We start from the raw sequence: 22,993 nt of genomic DNA, 5'->3' as shown, positions 1-22,993 counted from the left end.
GTAGAAGCTTCCGACGTTTGCATATACCGCTGGAGGGTGCCCACTTGCCTTTAATATTTAAATATAAATGGAATGTTTTGAATATTAGTTATGAAAAGGTACAAAAGTCCTGATTATTTGTTTCAGAGACACAGGAAGAATTAGAGGAATGCTTTCCATGGAGGACTTCGTGTTGCGTTACGACCTAGGAGATCCATACGCACTACATTTCTTTGAAGTATTCTTCAACAAGACAAAGCTGTGATCATCATATTTACTAAGACTTCTGTTTTTATTACAGTGACAGTCATGCACTAATATGTGCTCAAAGTCCGTCACGAATCTTGTTTTGTTGTTATTGTTTTCCTATTCCACCCTTTCGAAGAGGACTGTGGTTAAATCCTGCTTTCATCTTCGGTTACGTGACCAGATTGGCCCGAATTTGACATACTTAAAATCTGGAGGGTCAGACTTTGACGAGTGGCATCGATCTATTCAAAACTGATTGACGCAAAATTGATCCAACAAAAATCAATTTATTGAATGGTCTTCAAACGTAATCTTCCCCACACTCATTGTGTTTAGCAATAAATTAATTTAATAAATTAATTGATCTCTTGACTTCGATATTTTTCACCGTAACCTAAGATCAATAACCCCTATCCCCCAAAAATTGGTTTTCCGTTATTCTGGATGATGAGCAAAATTTAGCTTCTCCGAAAAATAACGCAAAATAATAATAAAAAATAATACTTGAATAAATATTTTATACAACTTATAAAAGGCGTTATTTTAGATCTATTATCTCAAAAAGTATATGCTAAATTGAAACTTACCCGGGATAGTACTGAACTTGTGTGGCATTTTTGCAAACGCCAACCAATAACGTAAATAACAATTGAGTTCGAGTCAACGACAGGGCTAGATTGACGTCGATGTACAGGATGCTTTGTGCACTCACGATACCATGGATCTCGTTCTGGTTCGTGTAAAATCTAGCGAAGTTGCAAATCTGTGGCTCTAGATTGCTTAGAAAGATCACAATGTCGATGAAGAATATGTTCTCAGAGAAAATCAACTTAAGACTTTGACCAGTCCCATGTTCATCCTCCTTTTTCACGCATTCAAATTTCAAATTTCAATTTTAGTCGTAATTTTGGCATGAAAATGTTCATCTAAACGCGTAAAGTGAGACTTAAAAATGAAACGACATACTTAATTGCCTATTTTTCCCTCACATACTGACCTCTTTTTTGGCCGGGCCCAGGCACAGTGAAGTTTTCCAAAACACTGAAAAATATATACCGCACAAACAACAAACTAGAGCTGCTAACACTTTTATACAGTTCCATGTATGACTAAAACAAAGATGAGATTGCATTGTTAAAAGGAAAATGCATCCTGTTTATGCATAAATGATCATCTTCAGAAATCAAAAACAATAAAAAAAAAATCTGAATGTCATGGACTCCTCGCAGCTGCCAAACTGTTTTTATTCATAAGTTTCTTCACAATTTTGAATATTTTTCGATGACTCAAGCTGCTTTGAAAGAATGGTGGGGGTAATTCTCACGTGAACTATAAATAATCGAAAATAGAGATCAATGAGCCCTCATCCTGCTTTCTCTTTTTAAATGACTGTAACGTTACGTTTTGAGAGAATGTTTAATTGATAAGATTTTTACTGATTTTTTGGCTTTCGATGAAAACACGGTACCATCACTTAAAAAATGTTCAGTTCTTATATCCAAGGTGTAATTAACCTGTTGTCCAATAGAATCAGTTCCAAAAGAAAAGGGCCAAGATATATTTTTTACCTGTTTGTATTCTCGTGTAGCGTAGAAATTGGTGTTATATCTGCGGAGAAAATCCCAAAATTCAATCCGGATTATATGAGAAAAGCACTGACCGAATATAAAATATATCCATACTTATTACCAGATTTACCGAAATATCCAATCGAGGTGAGTGCGATCATTATGCCTCTTTAGTTCTTACGCATTCCGTATGAAAACCTTTTTTGTTGATCAATTAGCCCTGTAGTAAAATGTATAACGTATAATGAGTATAATGTCCAAGTATAATGTATTATTACAAGCATAGTGTTTAATTATGATGCCGCTCTATTCAGGGGCCCGGTGCGTTTAGAGTTTATACGTGAAAATTTTGGCAAAGTTGACGTACTTGATTAACGTGAGTTCAGCCGTAATAACCATGTTTTTAAACAGAGAGGTGAAGGAGAGATATATTGAAATTGATTTTTAATTCTCTAAAGATAAGGTCAAACATTTTTTTATATCGATCCATTAAATTTTTGGCGTATACAACTCGCGTAATGTAACCCATGAGAGAAAATTTCCTGATGTAACTAATTCGACCTCCCAGTAGCTTGACCTGCATATTCTCTGAATGAATGAATGAATAATTACTGCTGCCTAAACCTTTTATTTCTGATCAATTTGCAAACAAATTTTCGGTTCTGTCCACAAGTTTTCTCATTATTCTTAGAAAGACCGCAATGAGGAAGATGGAAAGATGAGGAGGAAGAGAAAGAGAAAAATTTAAAATTGACGAGAGCAGTTAGACGAACGGATGGATTTTAAAAAAGGATAATTGAATATTTTGAAAGCTCACGATAAAATCAAGGAAATCATGTTTAACCTGCTTATGTTTTCGAGACTAGTGAATTTTAAAAACACTATTCTTATAATGAGGCATTTTTAAATGTATGAAAAGGCGTTACTCTAATTTCAATTGACATAATATATTGGATGTATTCCTAAAAAATGTCTAACTAAGTTAATAATTTATAGAAATCATTTTAGGTTTACTTCGGAGAGCACGAAGTAACTTTTGGGAACAGACTTTATTGGAATGATACGAAAGACGAACCAACGTCGGTCCACTGGCCTGCAAAAAAAGATAGAGAATATATTCTCGCGGCGATAGGTGAGTGAACTACTTCGAATGTTTGACCGAAACAAAAATGTCTATTTTTTGGAATTTTTTTAAAGCTCATTTAATCTACAAACCCTCCTCTTCGTATCCTTTTTTTCTTTAGACACAAATTATAGCTGTTAAAAGAATCGAGAGGCTAGAGCTCCCATACTGTTTCTACATGCAACAAGGACGTCGGATGGACAAAGTTAGTTGTATCCAGGTATTACTTACATCATAAACGACGTGTAGCACTCGACGGCATAATATCCTGCTTTTTTGATTGATTCTTATTACATTTTCCCCTAGTGAGATCCTCATTGTGATTAGGGAAGCATTTTTAATAAAATAATCGACATTTTTGAAAAACAATAAAAGCTGTAAAAACTTTTAAAACTTTTTTTTGAAAAACTCACGTTTTCACTAATTTGTTATTTTTCGGACGCGTTTCGGTATGATGGTGGCCCGGGTAGCCGCCGAAACGCGTCCGAAAAATAACAAATTAGTGAAAGCGTGAGTTTTGCAAAAAAAGTTTTCAAAGTTTTAGGGAAGCATTGAAATGATGTACCAATGGAAATATTTAAAAATTCCAAAGTTTTTTTTTTTTTTTTTTATTTATTTATGTAATCAGAATAACGATGTACACAAAAAGATTTTAGACCTGTGGGGTCTTTTAAATCTTAACTTTAACTTATATACTAGATATAAATAAACATCTGCTTTTACAATGGTTAAAGGTAGCTACAAAATATAAGGAAACAGAAAATTTAGAAAAATCAGAAAAAGGGAAATATTAAGGCAAAGAAGAGCAACGAAGAGTACTTTGTGGTAAGCGGGCCAGGGGCCCGAATTGAAAACTGTAAGAAAATGAAGTTACGAAAAATGATGAAGTAAGTGCGGTAGATTACTGAGGTTTAAAGAATGATAAGAAAAGCAGGAAAATAACTAAGTTTAGCTATGTCAAGCCTCACGGGCAACGTGAGAACTTTTGCTTTTAGCAAGCATGTACCCCTTCAGCCGACATAGGCCATCAGGGGTCAGAGGCAAGAGCCTAACACCGGCGGAAAAGGGGCGAGCTCAGCTCAAACGTTTTACGTCTTTTTAAACGTCGCGGGGCAGCAGACCAGTCCAAGAGCGATATCGCTTCCGGATTAGAGTGTCTACCCAGCCGATCTTCGTAATTCGTGTAAAGTCTAGAAATATAGACTTCCATGGATTCTATCCCGAGCTCGCCTCTAATATCGGCATTACGCTCGTACCATCTGGCCCCGGTCATTTGGCGCAAGATTTTATTTTGTGTTATCTCAATTTGATTTAAGTTAGAATTTGCTGCGCAGGCCCACATCTGACTGCCGTATGCCCAGATTGGCCTTATCATGGACTTATATAAGAGAATTTTATTATTTAATTTTAGTTTGGAACGCTTTCCTAAAAGCCATAACATTTTTCTATGCTTCAATTCAATTTGCTTACGTTTAGTTAGGATATGATCTTTCCATGATAATTTACTATCCATGATAAGGCCAAGATAAGGAGCCTTCGAAGAATGGGGAATAGCAGTGTTCTTTAGGATCAGAGGTGTGTGAACGTAGGGGCGTAATGTAAATACCACGTTGACCGACTTAGTGGCGTTGAGCACAGTACGATCGTTATCTGTCCAATCCTGGATGTCGTCCAGGCTCTCTTGCAGATTTCTGACCGTTTCATCGTATGTGGGAGCTGAAGACGCTACGGCTGTATCGTCAGCGAAAATACCCAGTTTGCCCTTTTTGGGCTTTGGAATATTAGCCGTAAAAAGACTATAAAGAAGGGGAGAGAGTACCGACCCTTGAGGTACTCCTGCTCTAATCATTTTAAAATCTGAGTAAGAGTCCTCGAAACGAACCCGAAAGAAACGATCAGAGATGTATGACATCAGCAGTTGAACATGGTTGCCCGGTAGTAATTTGGAAAGTTTAAATGACAGTTTCTGATGCCACACCCTATCAAAAGCCTGGGCGACATCCAGGAACACGACATTGCAGTATTGTTTTTCTTCTAACGCTTTTTCAATATAAGCGGATATTCTGTGTAGTTGCTCTATCGTACTGTGTCCAGGCCTAAATCCAAATTGTTCGTCTGGGAGTAAGTTTTTCTTTTTAACTATACTAAAGAGTCTCTTTATGTATAATTTTTCGAAGAGTTTGCAGATTAGCGGAAGGAGGGAGATGGGTCTGTAAGAGCTAGGAGCTGAAGCAGGTTTGCCCGATTTAAGGAGTACAATAACTTCTGCTTTTTAGCGGCTCTGGTGCTTGCACTAGAGCTGCTATTCCGGACGGTCCCAGCTGGGGAGTATCAATGCAGCATGTTACATTGTAGAGACCGCGCGTTGGTTGATGGGAATCGGCGCCATTTTCGGCTATGTTCCTTGTCATGACTTTATTTTATTGCATACTGTTTTATTGTTAGTCAATGCTATGTTGTGTATTGTATTTTTGGAATCATGGTGATACAGTCAACAATTCAAAACTTGTTTGTGCTTTTATCTCGTGATGGAAAAAATGTACTTTACGTTCAAAATTTGAAAATTTGAATTTTAAAGTTTTCGCGGTTAAGGAAGCTTTAACTACTGGGTTGGAGCTTCCTAGTCATATTACTTGATATCAGCTGATAGCAAACAAAGGTTACCAGGGAAACCGTAAACGTCTAAACAACTATCGTGGCCATTGGGGCGATTATTGAAATGATATCGACTGTATGTCGCCGCTTACGACAGGACATAGCCCTATCTTAACTGTGTAATATATCGCAATTCGATATTGTTTTGATTTTTAAAAGGAGCAATTCATTCATACAGTTCCGATTAGTTTTGGCGAACGGGCCCTTAACCTACGACACTCGGCTCATGGGAATTTTTTAACTTGTCCTGGACGGACTCGTCTGTAGCGCCTCGTTCTTCGTTGTGTGTGTGATTTCGTGAAGAAGTTTCTATGGCAATTTGCTTTTATTTGTGAGCTGTTTTTTCACGGGATTTTTGAATGTTCTGTACGAATAAATTCGGTGAGTACCTCATTTATCCCTCCTTCCAGTAAAATTATTTCAACTTTTCCTTCTCCCTCATTCTGGACCCACTCATGGGCTGATTATTTATGAAATTGATCTTCGAATACCTTTTGATGAGCTAGGGAAATGGAACCATCTGCATCTCATGGACAATAAATAGTTGCCGTAATTAAGGTCATCCCGTGATTAAGGTGCCGTGATTTAAGTCATAAATTCTTCATCTAATTCTTGATTCATCTCCAAAATGTCTGCTAAAGCTTTCATGCGCTTCTCCTTGTATGCATGAATGAGCAAATTGGGTATCGAACAAGCGGACACTTTTTGAAAATTTAGATGATTCTGGACAATATCGTACAGAAGTCCACGAGCTGCAGATAGAACCATTACCTCTAGCTCATCAAAAGTTATTCGAAGATCATTCAACAACCTCTTTGACAAGTTGCAAAAACTTTTCGTTAACAATAGTGTCACACGGTACTAGGAATATTTACTATTTAACGAACCTAATATTTCCCTGACTCAGTCCTAAATTATAGAAGTATGCGTTACTTTTCCAGTAATCCAAAAAAACAATTATACAAAAAACCAATACCTACACTTTCAGATATAAAAATGCAAATTTTTTGCAGCCTCGCTAAACGACTTATCAACCAGAGATTTTTTAGGAAGCGGACCTCCAAAGAGCTTTCAAAATTAAAAGTATACAACAAGTGATAATGCCATGTATTCGCCATATCAAAGCCCAATACACATTTATACACCGGCTACGTAAATCTGCTAAGTTACAAAACATGAATCGACAGTTGTCGGATTGTACATCAATGACAAAATGTGTCTAGGCCCTCATTCTTGACTACAACTACTGCCCCCAGAGCCGCTCTCCGACGCCAATGCGTTGGAGCTTCCTGCTTGTTTCCATTGCAGGGGTATGTATTTTAATTTAATTACAGCATTAAAAATGGCTGTTAATTTTTTTATAGCGGCAGGAGGAAGTTGTTTTAAAACCACTGCTGATATCAAGTCATATCCTGGGCTTTTTTTAATTTTTGTTTTATACTTAATTTCATTAAATGTATCCTCATAAGTAATTTTTTTGATTTTTTCGTCTGGAAGAAATTCTAAATTTTCTACTTCAGCTTCTAATTCTCTTTCTTTTTCAGGGCTTGAACTTGGATTGGGCTGAAAAACAGATTCTAAATGGGCAGCGATGGTATGCGCCTTATCTTGGCTGCTAGTAGCCCAATCGCCGTTATGCATTTTAATCGGAAAACTAGCTTGGAAAGGACGTTTTAAGCCTTTTGTTGCTTTCCAAAGTGAATAGTCGTTTGTTTCACTAGCGCTTAGATTTTTAATAAATTTTTCGAATTGTTCATTCCTATAAGCGTTTATTCTTTTTGAAACTACCTTATTTAGTTGATTATAATAAGTTTTGTCCGCAGGGAAATGGGTTGTCTTTTTCCTCCGCGCAGCTCCCTTTTTGTGGTCTATGAGTTTTAAAATTTCTTCGGGTAAGGTACACTTGGGGTATAAATTTGCATTATTCCTTGCAACAGGGGTAGAACTTTTGGCAGCCTCCTGTATTAGTGAAGTTATCGCTTCTGCCTCTTTATTGAGAGTTTCATAATTATTTATTTGAGTTGAATTATCAATTCTAGATGTGAGTAATTCTCTAAAATTATTCCAGTTGGTTTGAGCCGAAAAGAGGCAAGGGGGTCTTTTCGTCAAAGTGGGAGTAGCAAGAATGGATAATTTAACTGGAATATGATCTTTAGGTTTTTGGCCTTTTTTACATTCTAAAACATCACAAACAGTTTTATTGTTTAAAGAAAGATTATTAAACACAAAAAAATCAAGTATGTCAGGTTCTTTAATACCATCAGCCGGATAGAAGGTAGGCTTACCAGGAGTTATGAAGTCTCCACCAATTGAGTTTACCGCTGTTTCTAGGCCAACACCTTTAGGATTGGTGAGGCGAGATCCCCACCTAAGATTTTTAGAATTAAAGTCTCCGCCGAGGATAAATCGTGGGCCCATTCTTTCTAGTAATTCAGAATAATGGGTTGTTTGGCAACGTATACCTGGCGGTGCATAAATTGCACCGACATTAAAAGAACCGAGCGATGATTCAACCTGCACAATCACAACTTGAAATCGCTCCGTCTCAATGATATCAATCACTGAATGTTTTATGCATTCCCTTATAGCTACAGAGGCCCCCCCTCTCGCCTTATTGGAAGGATGACGAGCATTATAAAATCTGTATCCTTTAATGAATCCTCTATTTTCGTTTGCAAAATGTGTTTCCGAAAAAAGAGCAATATCAGTTCTCAGTTGAGACATGGTTTCACTAAAGGCTAGGGCCTTATCAGGAGTAAGGCCGTTAGCATTCCAAGTAATAATATTTAAAATACTTTCCGTCTTGTTATGATTCATCACATTAGTTGCGAGAATTTCTGTTGATAGCTTGACCGAGTAAGGCCGCCTCGTATTTCTCTTGTCTTTTGCTCATTTCCTCTATCTGTTTCCTGAGTGACTCAATTGTCATTAAAAGTTGGCTTATCAATTCCTCTTGATATTTATTACCGGATTGTAGTGGGTCGTTAGACGCCACTGCATTTGCAAAAGTAACACTCGGTTTGATAATATTTCTATCACTGAGAGATGGATTTGATTTATTAGAGTTCTTTTTATTGGGTTTATTTTTATCTGGAAGGGATGGAAAAGAGTCCCCAGGACCTGACTTTTTCTGATTTCTCCCCTTAATTGATTGAAGTCTTTCTTTTTGCATAGCTTTAGCGAATGGGCAGCCTCTGTAGCTAGCAGGGTGGCCCCATCCCCCACAATTCGCACACCTCGGGTTAGTGATCCTTTTAGCCCAGGGACTGGGACTATAGTTTGAAATTTTAGGTTGCACAGATTTAAGTTTTTTATTAGCTGGAGCACTGTCACTCGTGGAAACAGATTTATTAGCAGAAGATTAATTGTTTTTGAGTTCTTTGATTTGAGCTTGCATAGAGCGAAGAAGGTTATTATTTGTATTGTATTTTTCAACTAGATCACGTCGATCTTTGGATTGTTTTTGGATGAAATTATTTAACTCGGAGACAACGGTCTGTGCTTTAACCATGTATTCTTTTACTGAATCATGGATGTTAGGATTATTTAAAATTGGTTGAATGTTAGCTGAGAGAATTTCACTTGAGAGCACATTAATGCTTGGGTTGTAGCTTTCCGACGGGGAATTCTCCGAAGGAGGAGTAGTATCTGCTACCCCTGCCATGGCAGGGGTAGTTAAGATTTAGGTAACTAAATAAATTTAAAATGGATTTTATTCACTTTGTGAACACTAGGCCTATGGCCACGTAGCACCGAACAAAGCAATAGATTAGAGTTGATAAGGGAGCACTGAGAGAGTCGACGTCTTGACGGTTTCGCTTATCAAACAGCACTGAAAAAAATTCCAAAGTAAGAATATCGTCGCGTGCACCGCAACGCAGTTATCCATAGAGTTTTTCTATCTCACTTTCTCCCACATTTTCGGTCTCTCTCTATGAATTCCAAAACGGAGCATCGAGCAAGCTTCTTTCACTCCTTGCTGTGATCAGTCGACCGCATCTTTCTATATCATATTTTTATTGAGTAGCGGAACAAGACGGATTGAGTGATAGGGATTTTTGGACGCCTGACTCCAGGGCGCTGCTACAACGACTAGTTACTTCGGTCTTGACCATCGACATCTTTGGGGCCGAATTTTGTCGGTCCTTCCATACATATGAGTCGCTTTTATAGCGCTCTTTGGCGCTTTACGACGCCTAATCGCTACAAAGCTCGGTCTTCCCACAGGTCATCAGGGAGTTGACACTCCCTCATCTCACTCAACACCCCCTGTCGCCAACCTCTCACTGGGCGTCCCCTACGTCGGTCCTTCCACCGTACTTAAATATACTTAGGACGGGTCTCAACTGCACTAAAGTCCGGCTTAGCGCTTCTGATTGGCCGGTGGTGCGGTTTGAACTCATCGATGGCTGTTGCACTTCCGTGTGGAAAAGCCGACAAAATTCGGCCCCACACTGAAAAAAATGAGTTAGCGTCAGTTGACTAAAAGTGGTTTCTATACACTAACTCATATTGTGTGATTTGGACACACATGATTTTTGGTTTCTGTACACTAACCACTATTAGTGCTGGGAACTAATTCCGCTACTCTAATTCGCATTCGGTAGGGTTGGGTCAACCTAACCTCAAAACTGAGAGAGGAGAAAACGGCTTAGCGAATGATAACTGGACAATACTTTCAGGAAAAGAAGATTTCTTAAAAGATGAGAGGTAAAAATCAACTGACCGGTTCCAAATGAACGACAGAGGAAAGGAATATCCCATAGGTATGTGCAAGTAGACAGAATTATCCTTTAGAGAGACACACACTCACACATGAAACGGTAGCGAATGTTCACACTGAATAAACATATCTCGTCCGAACACTTGAGATATTCTTTTGAAATTACGGGAGAACACGAACTATAGAAGTAAGCAGTAAGTTCACAGATTTTCGTAAAATATAAACTGAACGCGGAACGCTTTAATCGCAATTTAATATAGAAGATTGACGACTCCAACGAATATCATGCTTGTTTACGTTTTGAATCGAACAGACGATTTCTAACCCTAACAGGTTTATTTATGTTGCTTTCGAACGTTTTCAAGAAAGAGAGGACACTATAAATCATACCGGGAGTATTTACATTGTCAAACGAGCCCGAAATTTCACATTTTAATTGATTTTCACGAGCTGACGCGATTGAGGCTGTTGTACCGACGCCACTTTTTCGAAACTAAATAAATGTAACGGACAATGTGGCAGTTAGTGTTGAGGGCGAATTAGTTTGACCCGAAGGTGAATTTGTCTTACCACAGCGCTAATTTTACAGCTAGTGCTGTTTTCCAATTCTGGTTCGCGCTCTAGTAAAGTCAAGTCAGCGTATGAAGCGAATTGATTGGTGCTTCAGTACAATAAATTAGTTCTGAAGCCTAATTTTGATTCTACTTGGCGAGAACTTACCAAATTAGTTCTCAACGCTAACTACTTTTTTTTCAGTGCAGGTCTTAAACCTCCAACTTCCATACGTGCTCCCGAAAGTCTTTCCTATTGTAACGATTCCATCTCTTAAATATATTCGGATCAAACGTCAATCTAAACAATCTCTTGTTCAATTTCTGCTCTCCCTCAAACCTCGCTATTTCTAGTGCGCGTTATGGGGATTTTTAGATGTTTTAGTTAGTCTAAAACTTAACCAACTAATCCCACCAACGTGACAAATATGTACCATGGTTTTAACGTGATAATTAAAAACCTGGTAAGCGCCATCAAATCCATGGTTCTTTTGCTAAGATTGTGCAACAGTTGCTCTCATTTTACACGAACTCAATAGCTGGCGAATAATAGTTATTGAATCAAAAGATCTCAAAGATGAGCACGCGTTTTACTATACATAAACGAGTTCTTCCAATGCATCGTTGCTGAAATGACAACCGCATTAACTTGCAAGTCAAGGTGAAAAGATTAGATCGGCCTATTACGTCCAAAGTGAATTCCAGGTCCAACCTTTTTTCCTGGTCATAGCTAGGATGTTACTTTTATGGTACCAATTTTTTGAATCCCGATGACAATACTGCATCGCCATCGTCCTATGAAAACCGAAATACTCACTAACACAAATGTAACATTGTATAACTACGGCTAAAAAAGGAGGTGAGACCTGAAATCCACCACGAGCATTTCTAAGAGGAATAATTGTTTTGTTTCCCTGCTTGTTTTGGTTTTATTTATTCATTTTTTATTTTAAAAGAATCAAACATTTCTGAATGCCAATAATTACAAAAGTACACAAGCATGTTCGTTTACTAACTCAAGTGCGCAGAAATGTAATAAATTGGCATATCAAGGGCTATAAAGTCAACAAAGTCGCATCTTTATTGCAACGTTTCATTTTTATAAAGGGAAATGAATCAAAATTGCTCCTTGATATGCACTCTAAATACTGTAGACGAGTAAAAACAACTGAGTTTCGTGACACTTTACAAAATACCGTCGTTGGTTTTTTTTTTTTTTTTTATATTCCTTAAATAGACAATGCGCAAAAATTTGCAACGTCACAAACGTAAATGATCATTCCAACCACAATCATTGATACGTAGAAACAGTCAGAAGCAACTAGGAGTCAAATATTTTCTGATAACTCTGAACGTGTGTTCCTATCTTGCTTTTTATATTAGGTCCGGATGGTACAGGCATATGGAATCTGCGGTGTTTTTTTGAGCACTGGCTAGTTGGGAACATTCCGGGAGATGACGTAAAAAAAGGAAATCTGCGAACAGAGTATCTCGGAACTGTCGGACATTATCATGGAATAGGTGAGGTAGCATTGGTGGATTTTTTGGATAAACGATTATAACTTTAATGACTTCATTTTTGCGACAGGTGTGGATGGTAAGCGCCGATTTTTGATGTGATTGTGGCTTGTTGTTGCTTTCCGGACACCTCCAGTGGACCATACTTTTTTAGGAAGGAGATGCCAAATATCTCTCTTTTAATATTCCACCGCACAGTGGATCGAGTCAATTAGAGAAGTCGGACATGAAATTTTTGACTAAAACTGAGAATTTATGTGTTTATTTCGTCACATTTTAAAGTATAAAGGGTGTATCTGGAGGAAAATTTCACAAAAATACCAATGAACCACTTTTGGGACCTCAAAGTTGTGTATGAACGGAGTTGTAAGCTTTTAAAGTTTCCAAATTCTGTCCGACCTGTCCCATGGACTCGACATACTGTGCGCCGTCCCAGCTCAAGTAAGAGCATCTGTGACCACTACTTGCATCACGCAGTGTCAAAACCGCACAACTTTCCTCTTTAAATTTAATAAAATTTTTAGATGAGATTTTTTTGCTACATTTTTAGTTACAGTGTGAAAATAATATTCATTGAATATTGCGAGCGATATTTTGCATGCTCATAAATACACTTTTTTATGAGCAGCAGTTTGCTTTAATTAAAATTGATATAAATATACGAACCAAGTGAGAAGAAAACACTAAGAAGTGGCCCGAACACTATATATAACAAGGTGGTGAAATGATGCTGGGTCCACACCATTTTCGCGGGGAAATCAAAGCCAAGAAGTTCTAAAATTTATAATTAGAGTCAAAAATAAATATTTTTAATTGTAATGAGTACCAGCAACAAAGTGACGGAGGAGAGTGTTCAGCTCAGGCAGTTTGCATTATGGAATATTAAATTGGAGTCACGGCGAGAGATCTATACCGGTTCCGGTGTTTTTAGACCTCATCAGCAGCCCAACTTAACATTGCTCAAAATTCAAAAATAAATCTTTTCAACTCTAATGAGTACCAGTACATAACTGGGGGGGGGGGGGGGGGGGAGTGCACAGCAGTGCATTCATAGGCCATTCCTTTTTATTCACATACTGATAATTTTTAACAATGGGTCTTTATTCTAATTTTATTTACAAATTTAATTAGAGAGTTCCCTTTACGTTTTGTTCCAGGTTGGTTCCGAATCATTTTTGTTGTATTTGAGCAGCTAGAGAAGAATCTTACCTTTGATGGTGAAGTGCTCTCCATATTGTGAGTTCATTTTATTTTTAAAAAAATAAAATAGTCCGTGGAAACTGGGTCTTTTCATTCATGATGACTGATGAAAGAACGACAATTTACGAATCCAAAATTATTACCACAACTCGGTAGAGTTGGAACTTATATATTAAATTCCTTGAAGACAAAGTTTAAGCGTGAGGGGAGAGGTGCCGACGACGACGCCCGGTCGGATGTGAGAGGCAATAGTCCGGGGGGGGGGGGGGGGGGTTAACTTTGGCCCTGTGCATAGCTCCGCTATACGACTCGGCAAATCACGGTGATTACGAATTTCTAGGTATTTTCGGAGGGATAAAATATTATAAAAAGGAAAAAAAATGCTGTACGATTAGAAGACAATGGGTTATAGGACATTTCGTCAACGATTTTTTGTCCGCGCGCCTGTTTTTTCCAATAATTCATGTCCATGCGTGTTTTCGGCACTGGAGTTTTGGCCCACGTGCCAGTTGAGACCCAAAGTTAATTGGTCCACATGGGAATACAAACGACAATTGCTCACGACGTTTGTGGATGACATGTATAATGTCTTTGAAGAATGATGATTTGCTTGTTTTTGTGTTTTGTCTGCTTGGTCCAACGGAGAATAATATAAAATTGAAATTTTTGGTAAAAATGAGGGAGCGTTAATTCCATGCTACAAAATTCACTAAAACTCTCTAAACCTCTTTGGTGTAACGGGACTTAATTATCTTTCAAGAAATTCCCACCTTGTTATACCTGAACCGGATGAACCTCTTGATTTGCCTTAGCTAAAGGCTCTTAGATTTTTCCTGTGTACGACAAGTATCTTGATTTGATTTGCGAGGAAAGATCTGTACTTTTAAAGGATGCGTATCATTCTTAATACGTTCAATGTCGTATAATACCGTGCAACACCTCTGTTGTGAAATAGTTGCTTCAGGCGCCGCCGCACGACGGGCGGGCGGTCATATCAGCGCGTAACGCGCATTGGCGCCTACAAACCTAAGTGGATACTTCAAGCATTGCGCAATGCGTGAAGTATCCACTTAGGTTTGTAGGCGAGAGTGGAGCGGCGTGCTGCCAGCATGAGAAGCTCACTAGCGCCTACAAACCTAAGTGGATACTCCACGCATTGCACAATGCTTGAAGTATCCACTTAGGTTTGTAGGCGCCAGTGAGCTTCTCACGCTGGCAGCACGCCGCTCCACTCTGCCAGGCTCTAATATTTATACTCCCATAGTCAGCGTTTTTAAATTCATGCCGATTTTGAGATGTTCGCACACTCTGCATTGATTATTATTCTCATTTAAATTGATGAAAAAAAAAAATGTATCAATTTGTCAAATGAGAATAATAATATAATGTGTGTTTTTTAAATATTGGTGGTTCCGTGTCGAATATAATGATTTCCAAAGCACTTTAATTTTTTCTTTTACATTTTGTACTTTTACTGTGATTGCAGCGAGGTGTGCGCGCAACCAAACGCTCAAAATTTGACGTATTTGACTCTAAAAGAGCGTTGTACAAATGGGTTAAAACTAAAGATTCCGTGCTTCTTGGTTTTATTTCTTCTCTTATTCATTTTTGCAGTTTCTTTCGACACAACTGCGGCTCATTGAGATTAATATCGATGCCATCGCTTGGAAAAGGTTTTACAATTATTTGTCATGTTTTAAAAATATACGTTTTTCAAAATGAAGTAATAATTTCGTAAAAAAATAAAATAAATAAAATAAAAAAGTACCAATACATATATAAGGTATATTGTACATCGAAAATTTTAAGGCTAGAACTAAAACCAAATATTCAGCAATGACAATTTAAAAAGATGAATCGAAAGGGGGAAGTAAAATTTCATTTAAAAAATGAGCAACCATAACAACACCTCCTTCTCTCTCAATTTCTCATTTCCACATGCCTCTATATAAAGCTGATGTTACCACTCACTCTGCCCCCCCCTCTAGCGAAAAATTGGCCGAAGCGATTTCCTTTAACTTGGTGCACACTTAACTATTGTTGTGAGGAGTTGATCAAAATTATTCTGATTCCAATCCGCTGCCTAGGACGCGCCTGCGATAGCGAAAAGTTGTTTCTCCCTATAGAATTGCATTGAAGATATGTGGTTGTTTACGCGCACCGCGCCGAACGGGTTCAATCCTGTCACGTGACGTCACAGCCTTATAGACGAAATTTCAGGTTTTAGGAGGTATTTTTCGACGGATTTTTGTGAAATCTGGTGTCAGGGTGTCTTCTAAAATTTCAAAATCCAAGATGGCGGTCGTGGCCTAAAATGCTAATTCGGCTCCTGTTCGATCGATCCTCGTGAAACTCGGTATTCGGGGTACTTTTCGAAGGGAAACTCGAATTTTTGGTCAGACTTTCAAGATTCAAAAATCAAAGATGGCGGCTCTGGCTTGAAATGCTATCTTGGCTCCTCTTCAATCGGTTTTCGTGAAACTCGGCATGAACAGGTATTTTTCGACGGGAAACTTGATCTTTTGGTCCGATTTCAAAAATTTAAAATCCACGATGGCAGCCGTGGCCTCATATGATGTCTTGGCTTCGATTTATTTTCGTGAAATTCGGTATCAGGGGGTATTTCTCAACGGGCCAATTTTTGGTCAGATTTAAACATTTCAAAACCTAAGGAGGCGGCCGCGTTATATAATGAGGTCCCGGCTCCTGGAACTGGAACATCAATTTCTGTAAAACTTGGTGAAAAAGAAGATGAAGACGAAGATGTTGTCTTCTCATCGATGTTAAAAAGAATGTGGGGCGGTGGCGGCTCGCGGAGCGAGTCGCAAGTTCATCGCGAAGCGAAGAACTGGGGTCCAGGGGAACTCCCCGGCTAGGCGTGTTAGCTCACGAACAGAGCTAATCACGGCTAGTTGTCAATATAGTTTTACATACGGACTAAAATATAACGCTTGGACCAAGTCACTGTTGCTTATTATACGCGTGGGCGTAAACTACTGGACAAAGAAGGTGCGCGGACAATAAATCGTTGACAAAATGTCCTAAACCGGACAATGTACCTACTTTCTGACAATGCCAGAACTTGAAACAGTTCAACAAAATCATTAACCAGAGGTCAAAAATAAAATTAAATGAGTTCAAATTTTTTGCAAACTTTAATTATTACTAATACACTTTGATAGGGCAAATTCCGATGATATACAAATGAATGATATATTAATCGTGAATTACTCGTAATTAAATCAAGCCTTACGGTTTATTTTCATAATATATTATTGTTCTTATTTTTCTAGCACATATGGCCCAGTTCGGGAGGCTTTCAACATTAAAGACTTCAGAGAGTACTTCCATTTAGGACCACCATTGGCAGTTAATTTCTGCGTCGTGTATAACAATGTCACAGATCTACCATACTGAGAAGGTAATAAATCCAGTAAGCTGGGATACAGGATAATTAGTGCGCCTGCATTTTCGTCTAATACTGTGCAATACTTCTACGGTGGTATAGTTGCTCCGAGCGCCTTCAACAGCATAACTTTGACAGTTTGGCTTGATGGCAGAAGATCACGATTACTGCTAGCTGAAATCACACTCTAGCGCGGGTGCAGTTTTAAATTTTCTCGTCACCAACGGTGATATCAAAAACATTCATACCTTGATTTGCGACGTTGCAAGTTTTTCAATGCCTATTTTATGTGGGTACAATATAAACGCTATTTATTGAATCTGCCGTAATTTTTCCAAGATTAGATGAAAATTGTTATTTTAACTTGAAAATTAAGTACGGCGGGAAGTTATATTCATGTAATCCAAACTACCTAGTTTTTAAGTTCATCCGTTGATGTTCACCACTATTTAAACGAGTGTTATTTTGAGGAAACTCTGTTTCTGATCGATTAATTATAAACATTTAGATAGACACTTTATTTACTTGGTTGATTTTTTACTGATGAGTTTTCTTTCTAGATTTAAAGTTTCAGATAAAAACCGCAGTTACAATCGTTGAACATGTTACGATTGTTACGCTCAAGAGTGGTCTGGATCACCATCCGAGTTCTGTTTTGTTTATTTGTAACTATGGAAGCGGTTGAAAGGAAGTCGATAAAACGGGAAAATACTAAAACTTCAAATTCTACTGATCAAAATTCGACCACAATTACTCCTTCCACTACTCTTAAAGGCATGAACGTCAAAAAAACTACACCAGCAGTGTCTGATTATTCAAAAGAAATAGAGACTGTTTTGAAAAAAGAAAAACTGATCGGACCTAAACTAGTTACTAGAGCACCAAAACATCTTCTTAAAGTAAGTAAGTTTCTCAAAGGGATGGATGTATTTTTATCTGTCTATTTATTGTCTTTAAGTAGATGTCATAAATCATGAATGAGCTAGGTATAGATTGGTTTTAGAGACGATCAACGGCCCCAAGTTATTATTGTCCCGGGTTTAATAGGATCAGCGAGGAGGTTATTTTACTATTTTCTAAGTTAGAAAACTACTTTCTACTATGGAGCAATTATCAAAACTTTCCACTTTACATATACAGTTGCTCTTACGGACATTTCTCTTATCCCCTATTATACTATCCATACTTTCAACATCTCTTTTTTGCAGCAGTAATATTATTAAGCTACGCGTTAAGTCGCCCTTTATCTGCAGAATGAACTAACAATTTAAGTGCGTATTTGTTAAGAAAAAATTCAGATTTGCCTCTTCTTCTCTTTAAAAACCTCATTTTTCTAATGAAGTTTTTTTTATAATACTTATCAGGTGTCATACGGTGGAAAACCAGTGCATCTAGGAACTTCATTTGACTCAGACGAAGTAGTGAATGAACCAACACATATCAGTTGGCCTTATGAAGACAACACGTACTATACCTTCATGGTGATTGGTATTTATTTTAATTCCTTTTAAAGTATTACTTTTTAATATTAATTGACCAATTCATTGTACACAAATTGTATGAGCAAATAAGATCGCACATCGCTCATCATGGTGGGCACAAGCAAACTAGAGTCGTCCCAGGTTGATTTTTGGAGATTGCTCCGTATGCTTTTCAAACAGCGCATGTTCGCTAGGGTGTACAAAAAAACCCCTTTTTTCGAAAACTTTTGCTCCTTTCAAAATTCTTGGTGCTGCTGGACCTTAGTAAATATGGGTCAAATTTTGGTCTCGCACATTTCTACGTAGATCTCAAGCCCCCTTTTTTCGAAAAATGGGCCGATTTTGAGAAATTTTTTTTCAAGCTTTCTAGTTTATAAGCTTACACTTGCGAGCGGTGAGCGAATTGGAGTATCACCGATGCGACTTGAGTTCAATTCTGGCGGCCGCCGAATTCAACATATCAACAGATTTTCAACATAAATATTCGGTCCTTTCAATCTAAAAATTTGGTCGACTTGACGGTGGGAAAACTAACACAAAAAAAATTAACCAACAGCTTGTGTTACTTCGTGTTTCACTTCCCATATTAACACCAATAGATTTCTTTTTCTTACTGTGTAATTTTTTAAGGCATATCTGAAAAAGGCATCAATAAATGAGGGAAAAAAGGAATGAAAAGTTGACAAAATCTTGATGAAAACACACAATAAGATGCATCCATTTTGAAATCAAGCCTCTTAAGCGCTCAGCCGATAGGCAGCGCTTTTTAATTTCGACTTGCCTCTGAGTACTAGTATACTAGTGCTAATGCGTTTAAATGGCGCACCAGTTCATCGATGTGTAGGCTTTTTGGGGGGTCCATTTTTAAAATAAATAAAGCTGTGAAAACTGTATTTTATGCTTTTAACGTAATGCGCAGGTAGTTTCGATCGTTTGTCTATAAGAAAATTTCTTAGCGGTAGAGTAATTCTTATCGAAATTGATCGTTGAACTCAAATGAAGCCTAAAAAAAACGCGCCTGAAAAAATGAGCTTAACGGTGAGCTCATTTTCGGGAAACGAAAAAACGCGTTTACGGTTTCCTTGGTAACCTTTGTTTGCTATCAGCTGATGTTTTATTTCCATTTCCCAGCCAAGTCGACGGAGTTTATACTTCCTTTCTTCACTAAATACATTGACTAACACCTGAGCGCTTTTCTAATACGACAGTATTAGAATTTTCCCGCTTGTTTTTTTCTTAATATGTAGTCCAAAACTTATTTTCATCAACACCTACATCAGTGACAATGATTTTTGCAGGATGTCTTAAATCGATGATCGAGTTTCACAGATTTTTTCTTTTACGTTTTCCGTTATTTGAATAGGGCCTGACGTACCATCAAGAGAGAATCCAGATCCTGAGTTCCTCTCTTCGTGGGAACATTGGATGATCGGAAATATTCCTGCGAATAACTTATCGGCAGGTGATGTGCTATCCGAGTACGTCGGTATCACTGGCCCCGAGTATGAAATAGGTGAGTGTACTTCGCCATCTTAAATGTTAAGTACATCAGAGGGAATATCCAACTGGGTTTTTACAGGTCACATCCATTCCCAAAATTAGACATAAGTTATTTAAAATCATCACTTCTCTGACGCCAGGGCGTATCTAGATTTCCGCATGGGCCGCAGAAAGCATGGAATTATACGGAGAACAGGGCTCACGTGAAAGTCGGTACACGCTCTTACTTCAGAGGAGCGACGAAATGATTGTAGAAACTTAAGCAATTTTGGTGGAGGATGGTTCACGTGAGAAATTGTAAAAAAAAAGAACCTGACTTTTGAAAGATAATATTTAGCTAAAAACTAGAAACTTGAAGCGTATTGAAACGGAATTAAATAGTTTAATAACGACAAATGATGTTTTCCGAAATCTGTCGTCGTTGATGCAAAAAGGAATATTTGATTTTAAGTTGAAAATTTCGTTTCAACTGTTTCGGGCTCCAAATTTTGAGCCTGATCGCTAAAATTACTAGCCGCATGTTGGCTCTCACTGGCCAAAGATGGAATTGGGTGTAATTTATATCTAATCCATAAATTTTAATCTGATCTCATGTTTGCGACTAAATGCACACAATTCATCTGAGCCTACGCTCTGTAAAAAATTCTTCTCACCCTTAAACAAAGTGAATTCCGATATAGCCGGCAAATTTTCCAGAGTAACATAAGACCGAAAATTCATCTAGGTATTAGGCTACAAATAAATTTGATACATTTAATCGGTGATTTCGTTTGTTTTTCAGGGACTCATCGATTGGTGTTTTTAGTTTTCAAACAGAATCCAGTGAGGCAATGGACCCTGGAGGGCATGACCGTTAATCAAACCATAATGTTCGAGGAGGGCTTACTGAAGAAAAAGTAAGCACACTTCCAAACACTGCTTCCTAGACTTTACAGACTATTATTATTGTTGTTAATGAGCTTGTTATCATCAATTTTAAGTCCGTGTGTAGGAAAATAAGGGGGGACGGAAATAATAGTGATATAGGTACAATCAAAACTTCAAAAGAAAATTGAGTTACAGAATTTGTCCTCTGGACATGGTTGCCATAGCATTGTTCGTCGTAGATATGTTCACCGTTTCTCCGGGGAATATGAGCCAGAACACAGAAAAGAAGTGTTAGGAGTTATCCCCTAAAATTTTGGCACTACCTTAATTTGTTGGGTGATATGGACATTTCCAATTAAACCTTAATTTTGCGATCCGAGACTACAATTTCTGTTTCAGCTTAGAAACACCGTTTCCCTATGTACATACGTGTCTTTAAGGTTGAGCGAGGAATTGTGGTTCAAAATTGCAAAATGATAGTACCACAAGATTTGGGCTATAACCTAATTTTCTGAATTTATTACCACAATGGGCTTCGGCTTCTAGACAAGGTATGAATTAAAGCACATCACTACGTATTTTCTCCTCAAAATTCTACAGATAAAACGAATCACACAACGGGTCTGTGAAAATCCATTCCTGAACCAGATAAAATTGTTTTCTATCAACATTGGTTAGTTGGCAAAAATACGATGACCTCATTTGTATAATCAAACTTCAACTTAATCAACTTAATCTATATTTAAAAGACTTGTTAATATCTCGTTCAAGAGTTGATTTCAAAATTTCTCGTTGTGAGAATTGCTTTCTATGTACGATTTTGAAGAGACGTTGTTTTCTTCTTCAGATCTTGTTGGGTGTCCCATTAATTGGAGTATCACCACAATTAATTAGAAATGCCCATGTCATCCAACAACCCCTACATCTCTTCTTCCATGAAACTCTTGGAACGTATGTAAATTTAAAAGATGTAATATATCGACGATGTAAGTCGGCAATCACATAACTCGTTTGCGGTGTCTAAAAATCTCAGCATCTATGTTATTTTTTCAAAGGCAACATAGAGCGGAGCATTGCTAGTTCACCTCTTGCGCCATCGCGCCTTCAAATTTGTGTACGCAATACGGACATCCATCAAGTACAAATAGTTGTATCTCTGCGCCGCGGCGCCACATCAACGCCAGACCTTTTCATTGCTCTATGTCCATGTTGTGTTTCTTTCCATTTCGACGGCTCAAGTCCGCAATCACATATCTCGTTTGCGGTGTCTGAAATTCTCCTCCTTTATGTTACTTTTTTAAGGAGAGCAAATTGACATCATTCCTTGAAATTTATGCAGAATTTTCTTCGCATAGAGAAGAAAAATCACGGCAGTTTAAAGAATTGCCGTTGAATAGTTTTCCGTTTAAAAAATCAAGTATGACAGGAAGTCTGCGACGTCGCAAACCGAGTTATGTGATTGCCGTCTTACACCGTCGATATACGTAATTTCAGCTAGAAACAATGCTAAAAAAAAGCGATTTGCAAGGTGGCAGACTTATCTCCTCTTATTAATTAACCATATCCTACTTATGGCAGGGTAATCGGTTTGATGAGATCGTCGTTTTACCCGAGGAGGATACCAAAGAAGTACAACATGGTGTTGGACCCAATTGCCGTCAACTTCTGCGTCGTGCACCAAAAGAAACCCGTATACGTCGAGCCAACTGAGCCTCCGGATGAGACCGAGACGCCGGAGGACTCGGAAGAACAAGAAGAACTGAGGAGGGCCAAGGCTGAAAATCGGACGGTTGTATTCAGTACAACAACCGAGGAAGTGGGATCCTTAATCTTGGACAGATCCAGAACTTGGTCTTAATGCCGTAGGAAATCATTAGGGAATACTGATGTATGCTTGTAAATCTGCAAATACATGTTTTGATTTTCTCGTTCTATGCAAAAGCTTAGTTTTTTCCCCGAAAATAGATCGCGTTAAGCAGAAAGGAACCAAGCCACATCGACTATTGCCAAATTCAATTGAGCCATATTTAACTTTTTTACATGAAAACGGTTGTGCGGATTTTTGTGCAAATTTTAGTAAATTTTCTGCTCAGTACGAAGTTAACTCTAAAAAAATTTCAAAGAGATCCGCACAAACGTTCTCTTGTAAAAAATCAGTGGCGGGGCGTGAATG

The 22,993-nt window shown here is 38.0% G+C and overlaps 2 protein-coding genes across 5 annotated transcripts in view; both read left to right on the top strand.

The window, feature by feature from the left end:
- Nucleotides 1-22,993, top strand: part of LOC109042848 (protein D3) — a 41,601-nt gene that overhangs the window by 3,863 nt on the left and 14,745 nt on the right. The gene's annotated exons all lie outside the window — the stretch shown is intronic.
- LOC109042842 (phosphatidylethanolamine-binding protein 1) lies at nt 1,701-22,754 on the top strand. Of its 4 annotated transcripts, XM_072297847.1 has the most exons (9): nt 1,703-1,943; nt 2,805-2,928; nt 12,232-12,369; nt 13,524-13,602; nt 16,860-16,987; nt 18,337-18,460; nt 19,817-19,966; nt 20,735-20,849; nt 22,399-22,754. In XM_072297847.1, exons 5-9 carry the CDS (start codon nt 16,961-16,963, stop codon nt 22,676-22,678), a joined length of 696 nt encoding a protein of 231 aa, XP_072153948.1. In that variant the 5' UTR covers nt 1,703-1,943; nt 2,805-2,928; nt 12,232-12,369; nt 13,524-13,602; nt 16,860-16,960; the 3' UTR covers nt 22,679-22,754. The 4 variants fall into 4 exon arrangements, with proteins under 4 accessions (XP_018915320.1, XP_072153948.1, XP_072153949.1 ...); XM_072297848.1 differs by lacking the exon at nt 13,524-13,602; XM_019059773.2 differs by lacking the exons at nt 1,703-1,943; nt 2,805-2,928; nt 12,232-12,369; nt 13,524-13,602 and adding an exon at nt 17,533-17,871.

The sequence above is a fragment of the Bemisia tabaci genome, chromosome 3 (genome assembly GCF_918797505.1).
Source record: "Bemisia tabaci chromosome 3, PGI_BMITA_v3".
Taxonomy (NCBI): Eukaryota; Metazoa; Arthropoda; class Insecta; order Hemiptera; family Aleyrodidae; genus Bemisia; species Bemisia tabaci.
The sequence above is the reverse complement of the archived record's forward strand: the minus strand, read 5'-3'. Positions and strand labels throughout refer to the sequence as shown.

Excerpts from the sequence above, each read along its gene's own strand:
- LOC109042842 (XM_019059773.2), top strand. The coding sequence starts at position 17,575 with ATGTTACGATTGTTACGCTCAAGAGTGGTCTGGATCACCATCCGAGTT. Across the intron at positions 17,872-18,336 it reads CACCAAAACATCTTCTTAAA|GTGTCATACGGTGGAAAACC; the intron begins GTAAGTAAGTTT and ends AATACTTATCAG. Across the intron at positions 20,850-22,398 it reads GAGGGCTTACTGAAGAAAAA|GGTAATCGGTTTGATGAGAT; the intron begins GTAAGCACACTT and ends TACTTATGGCAG.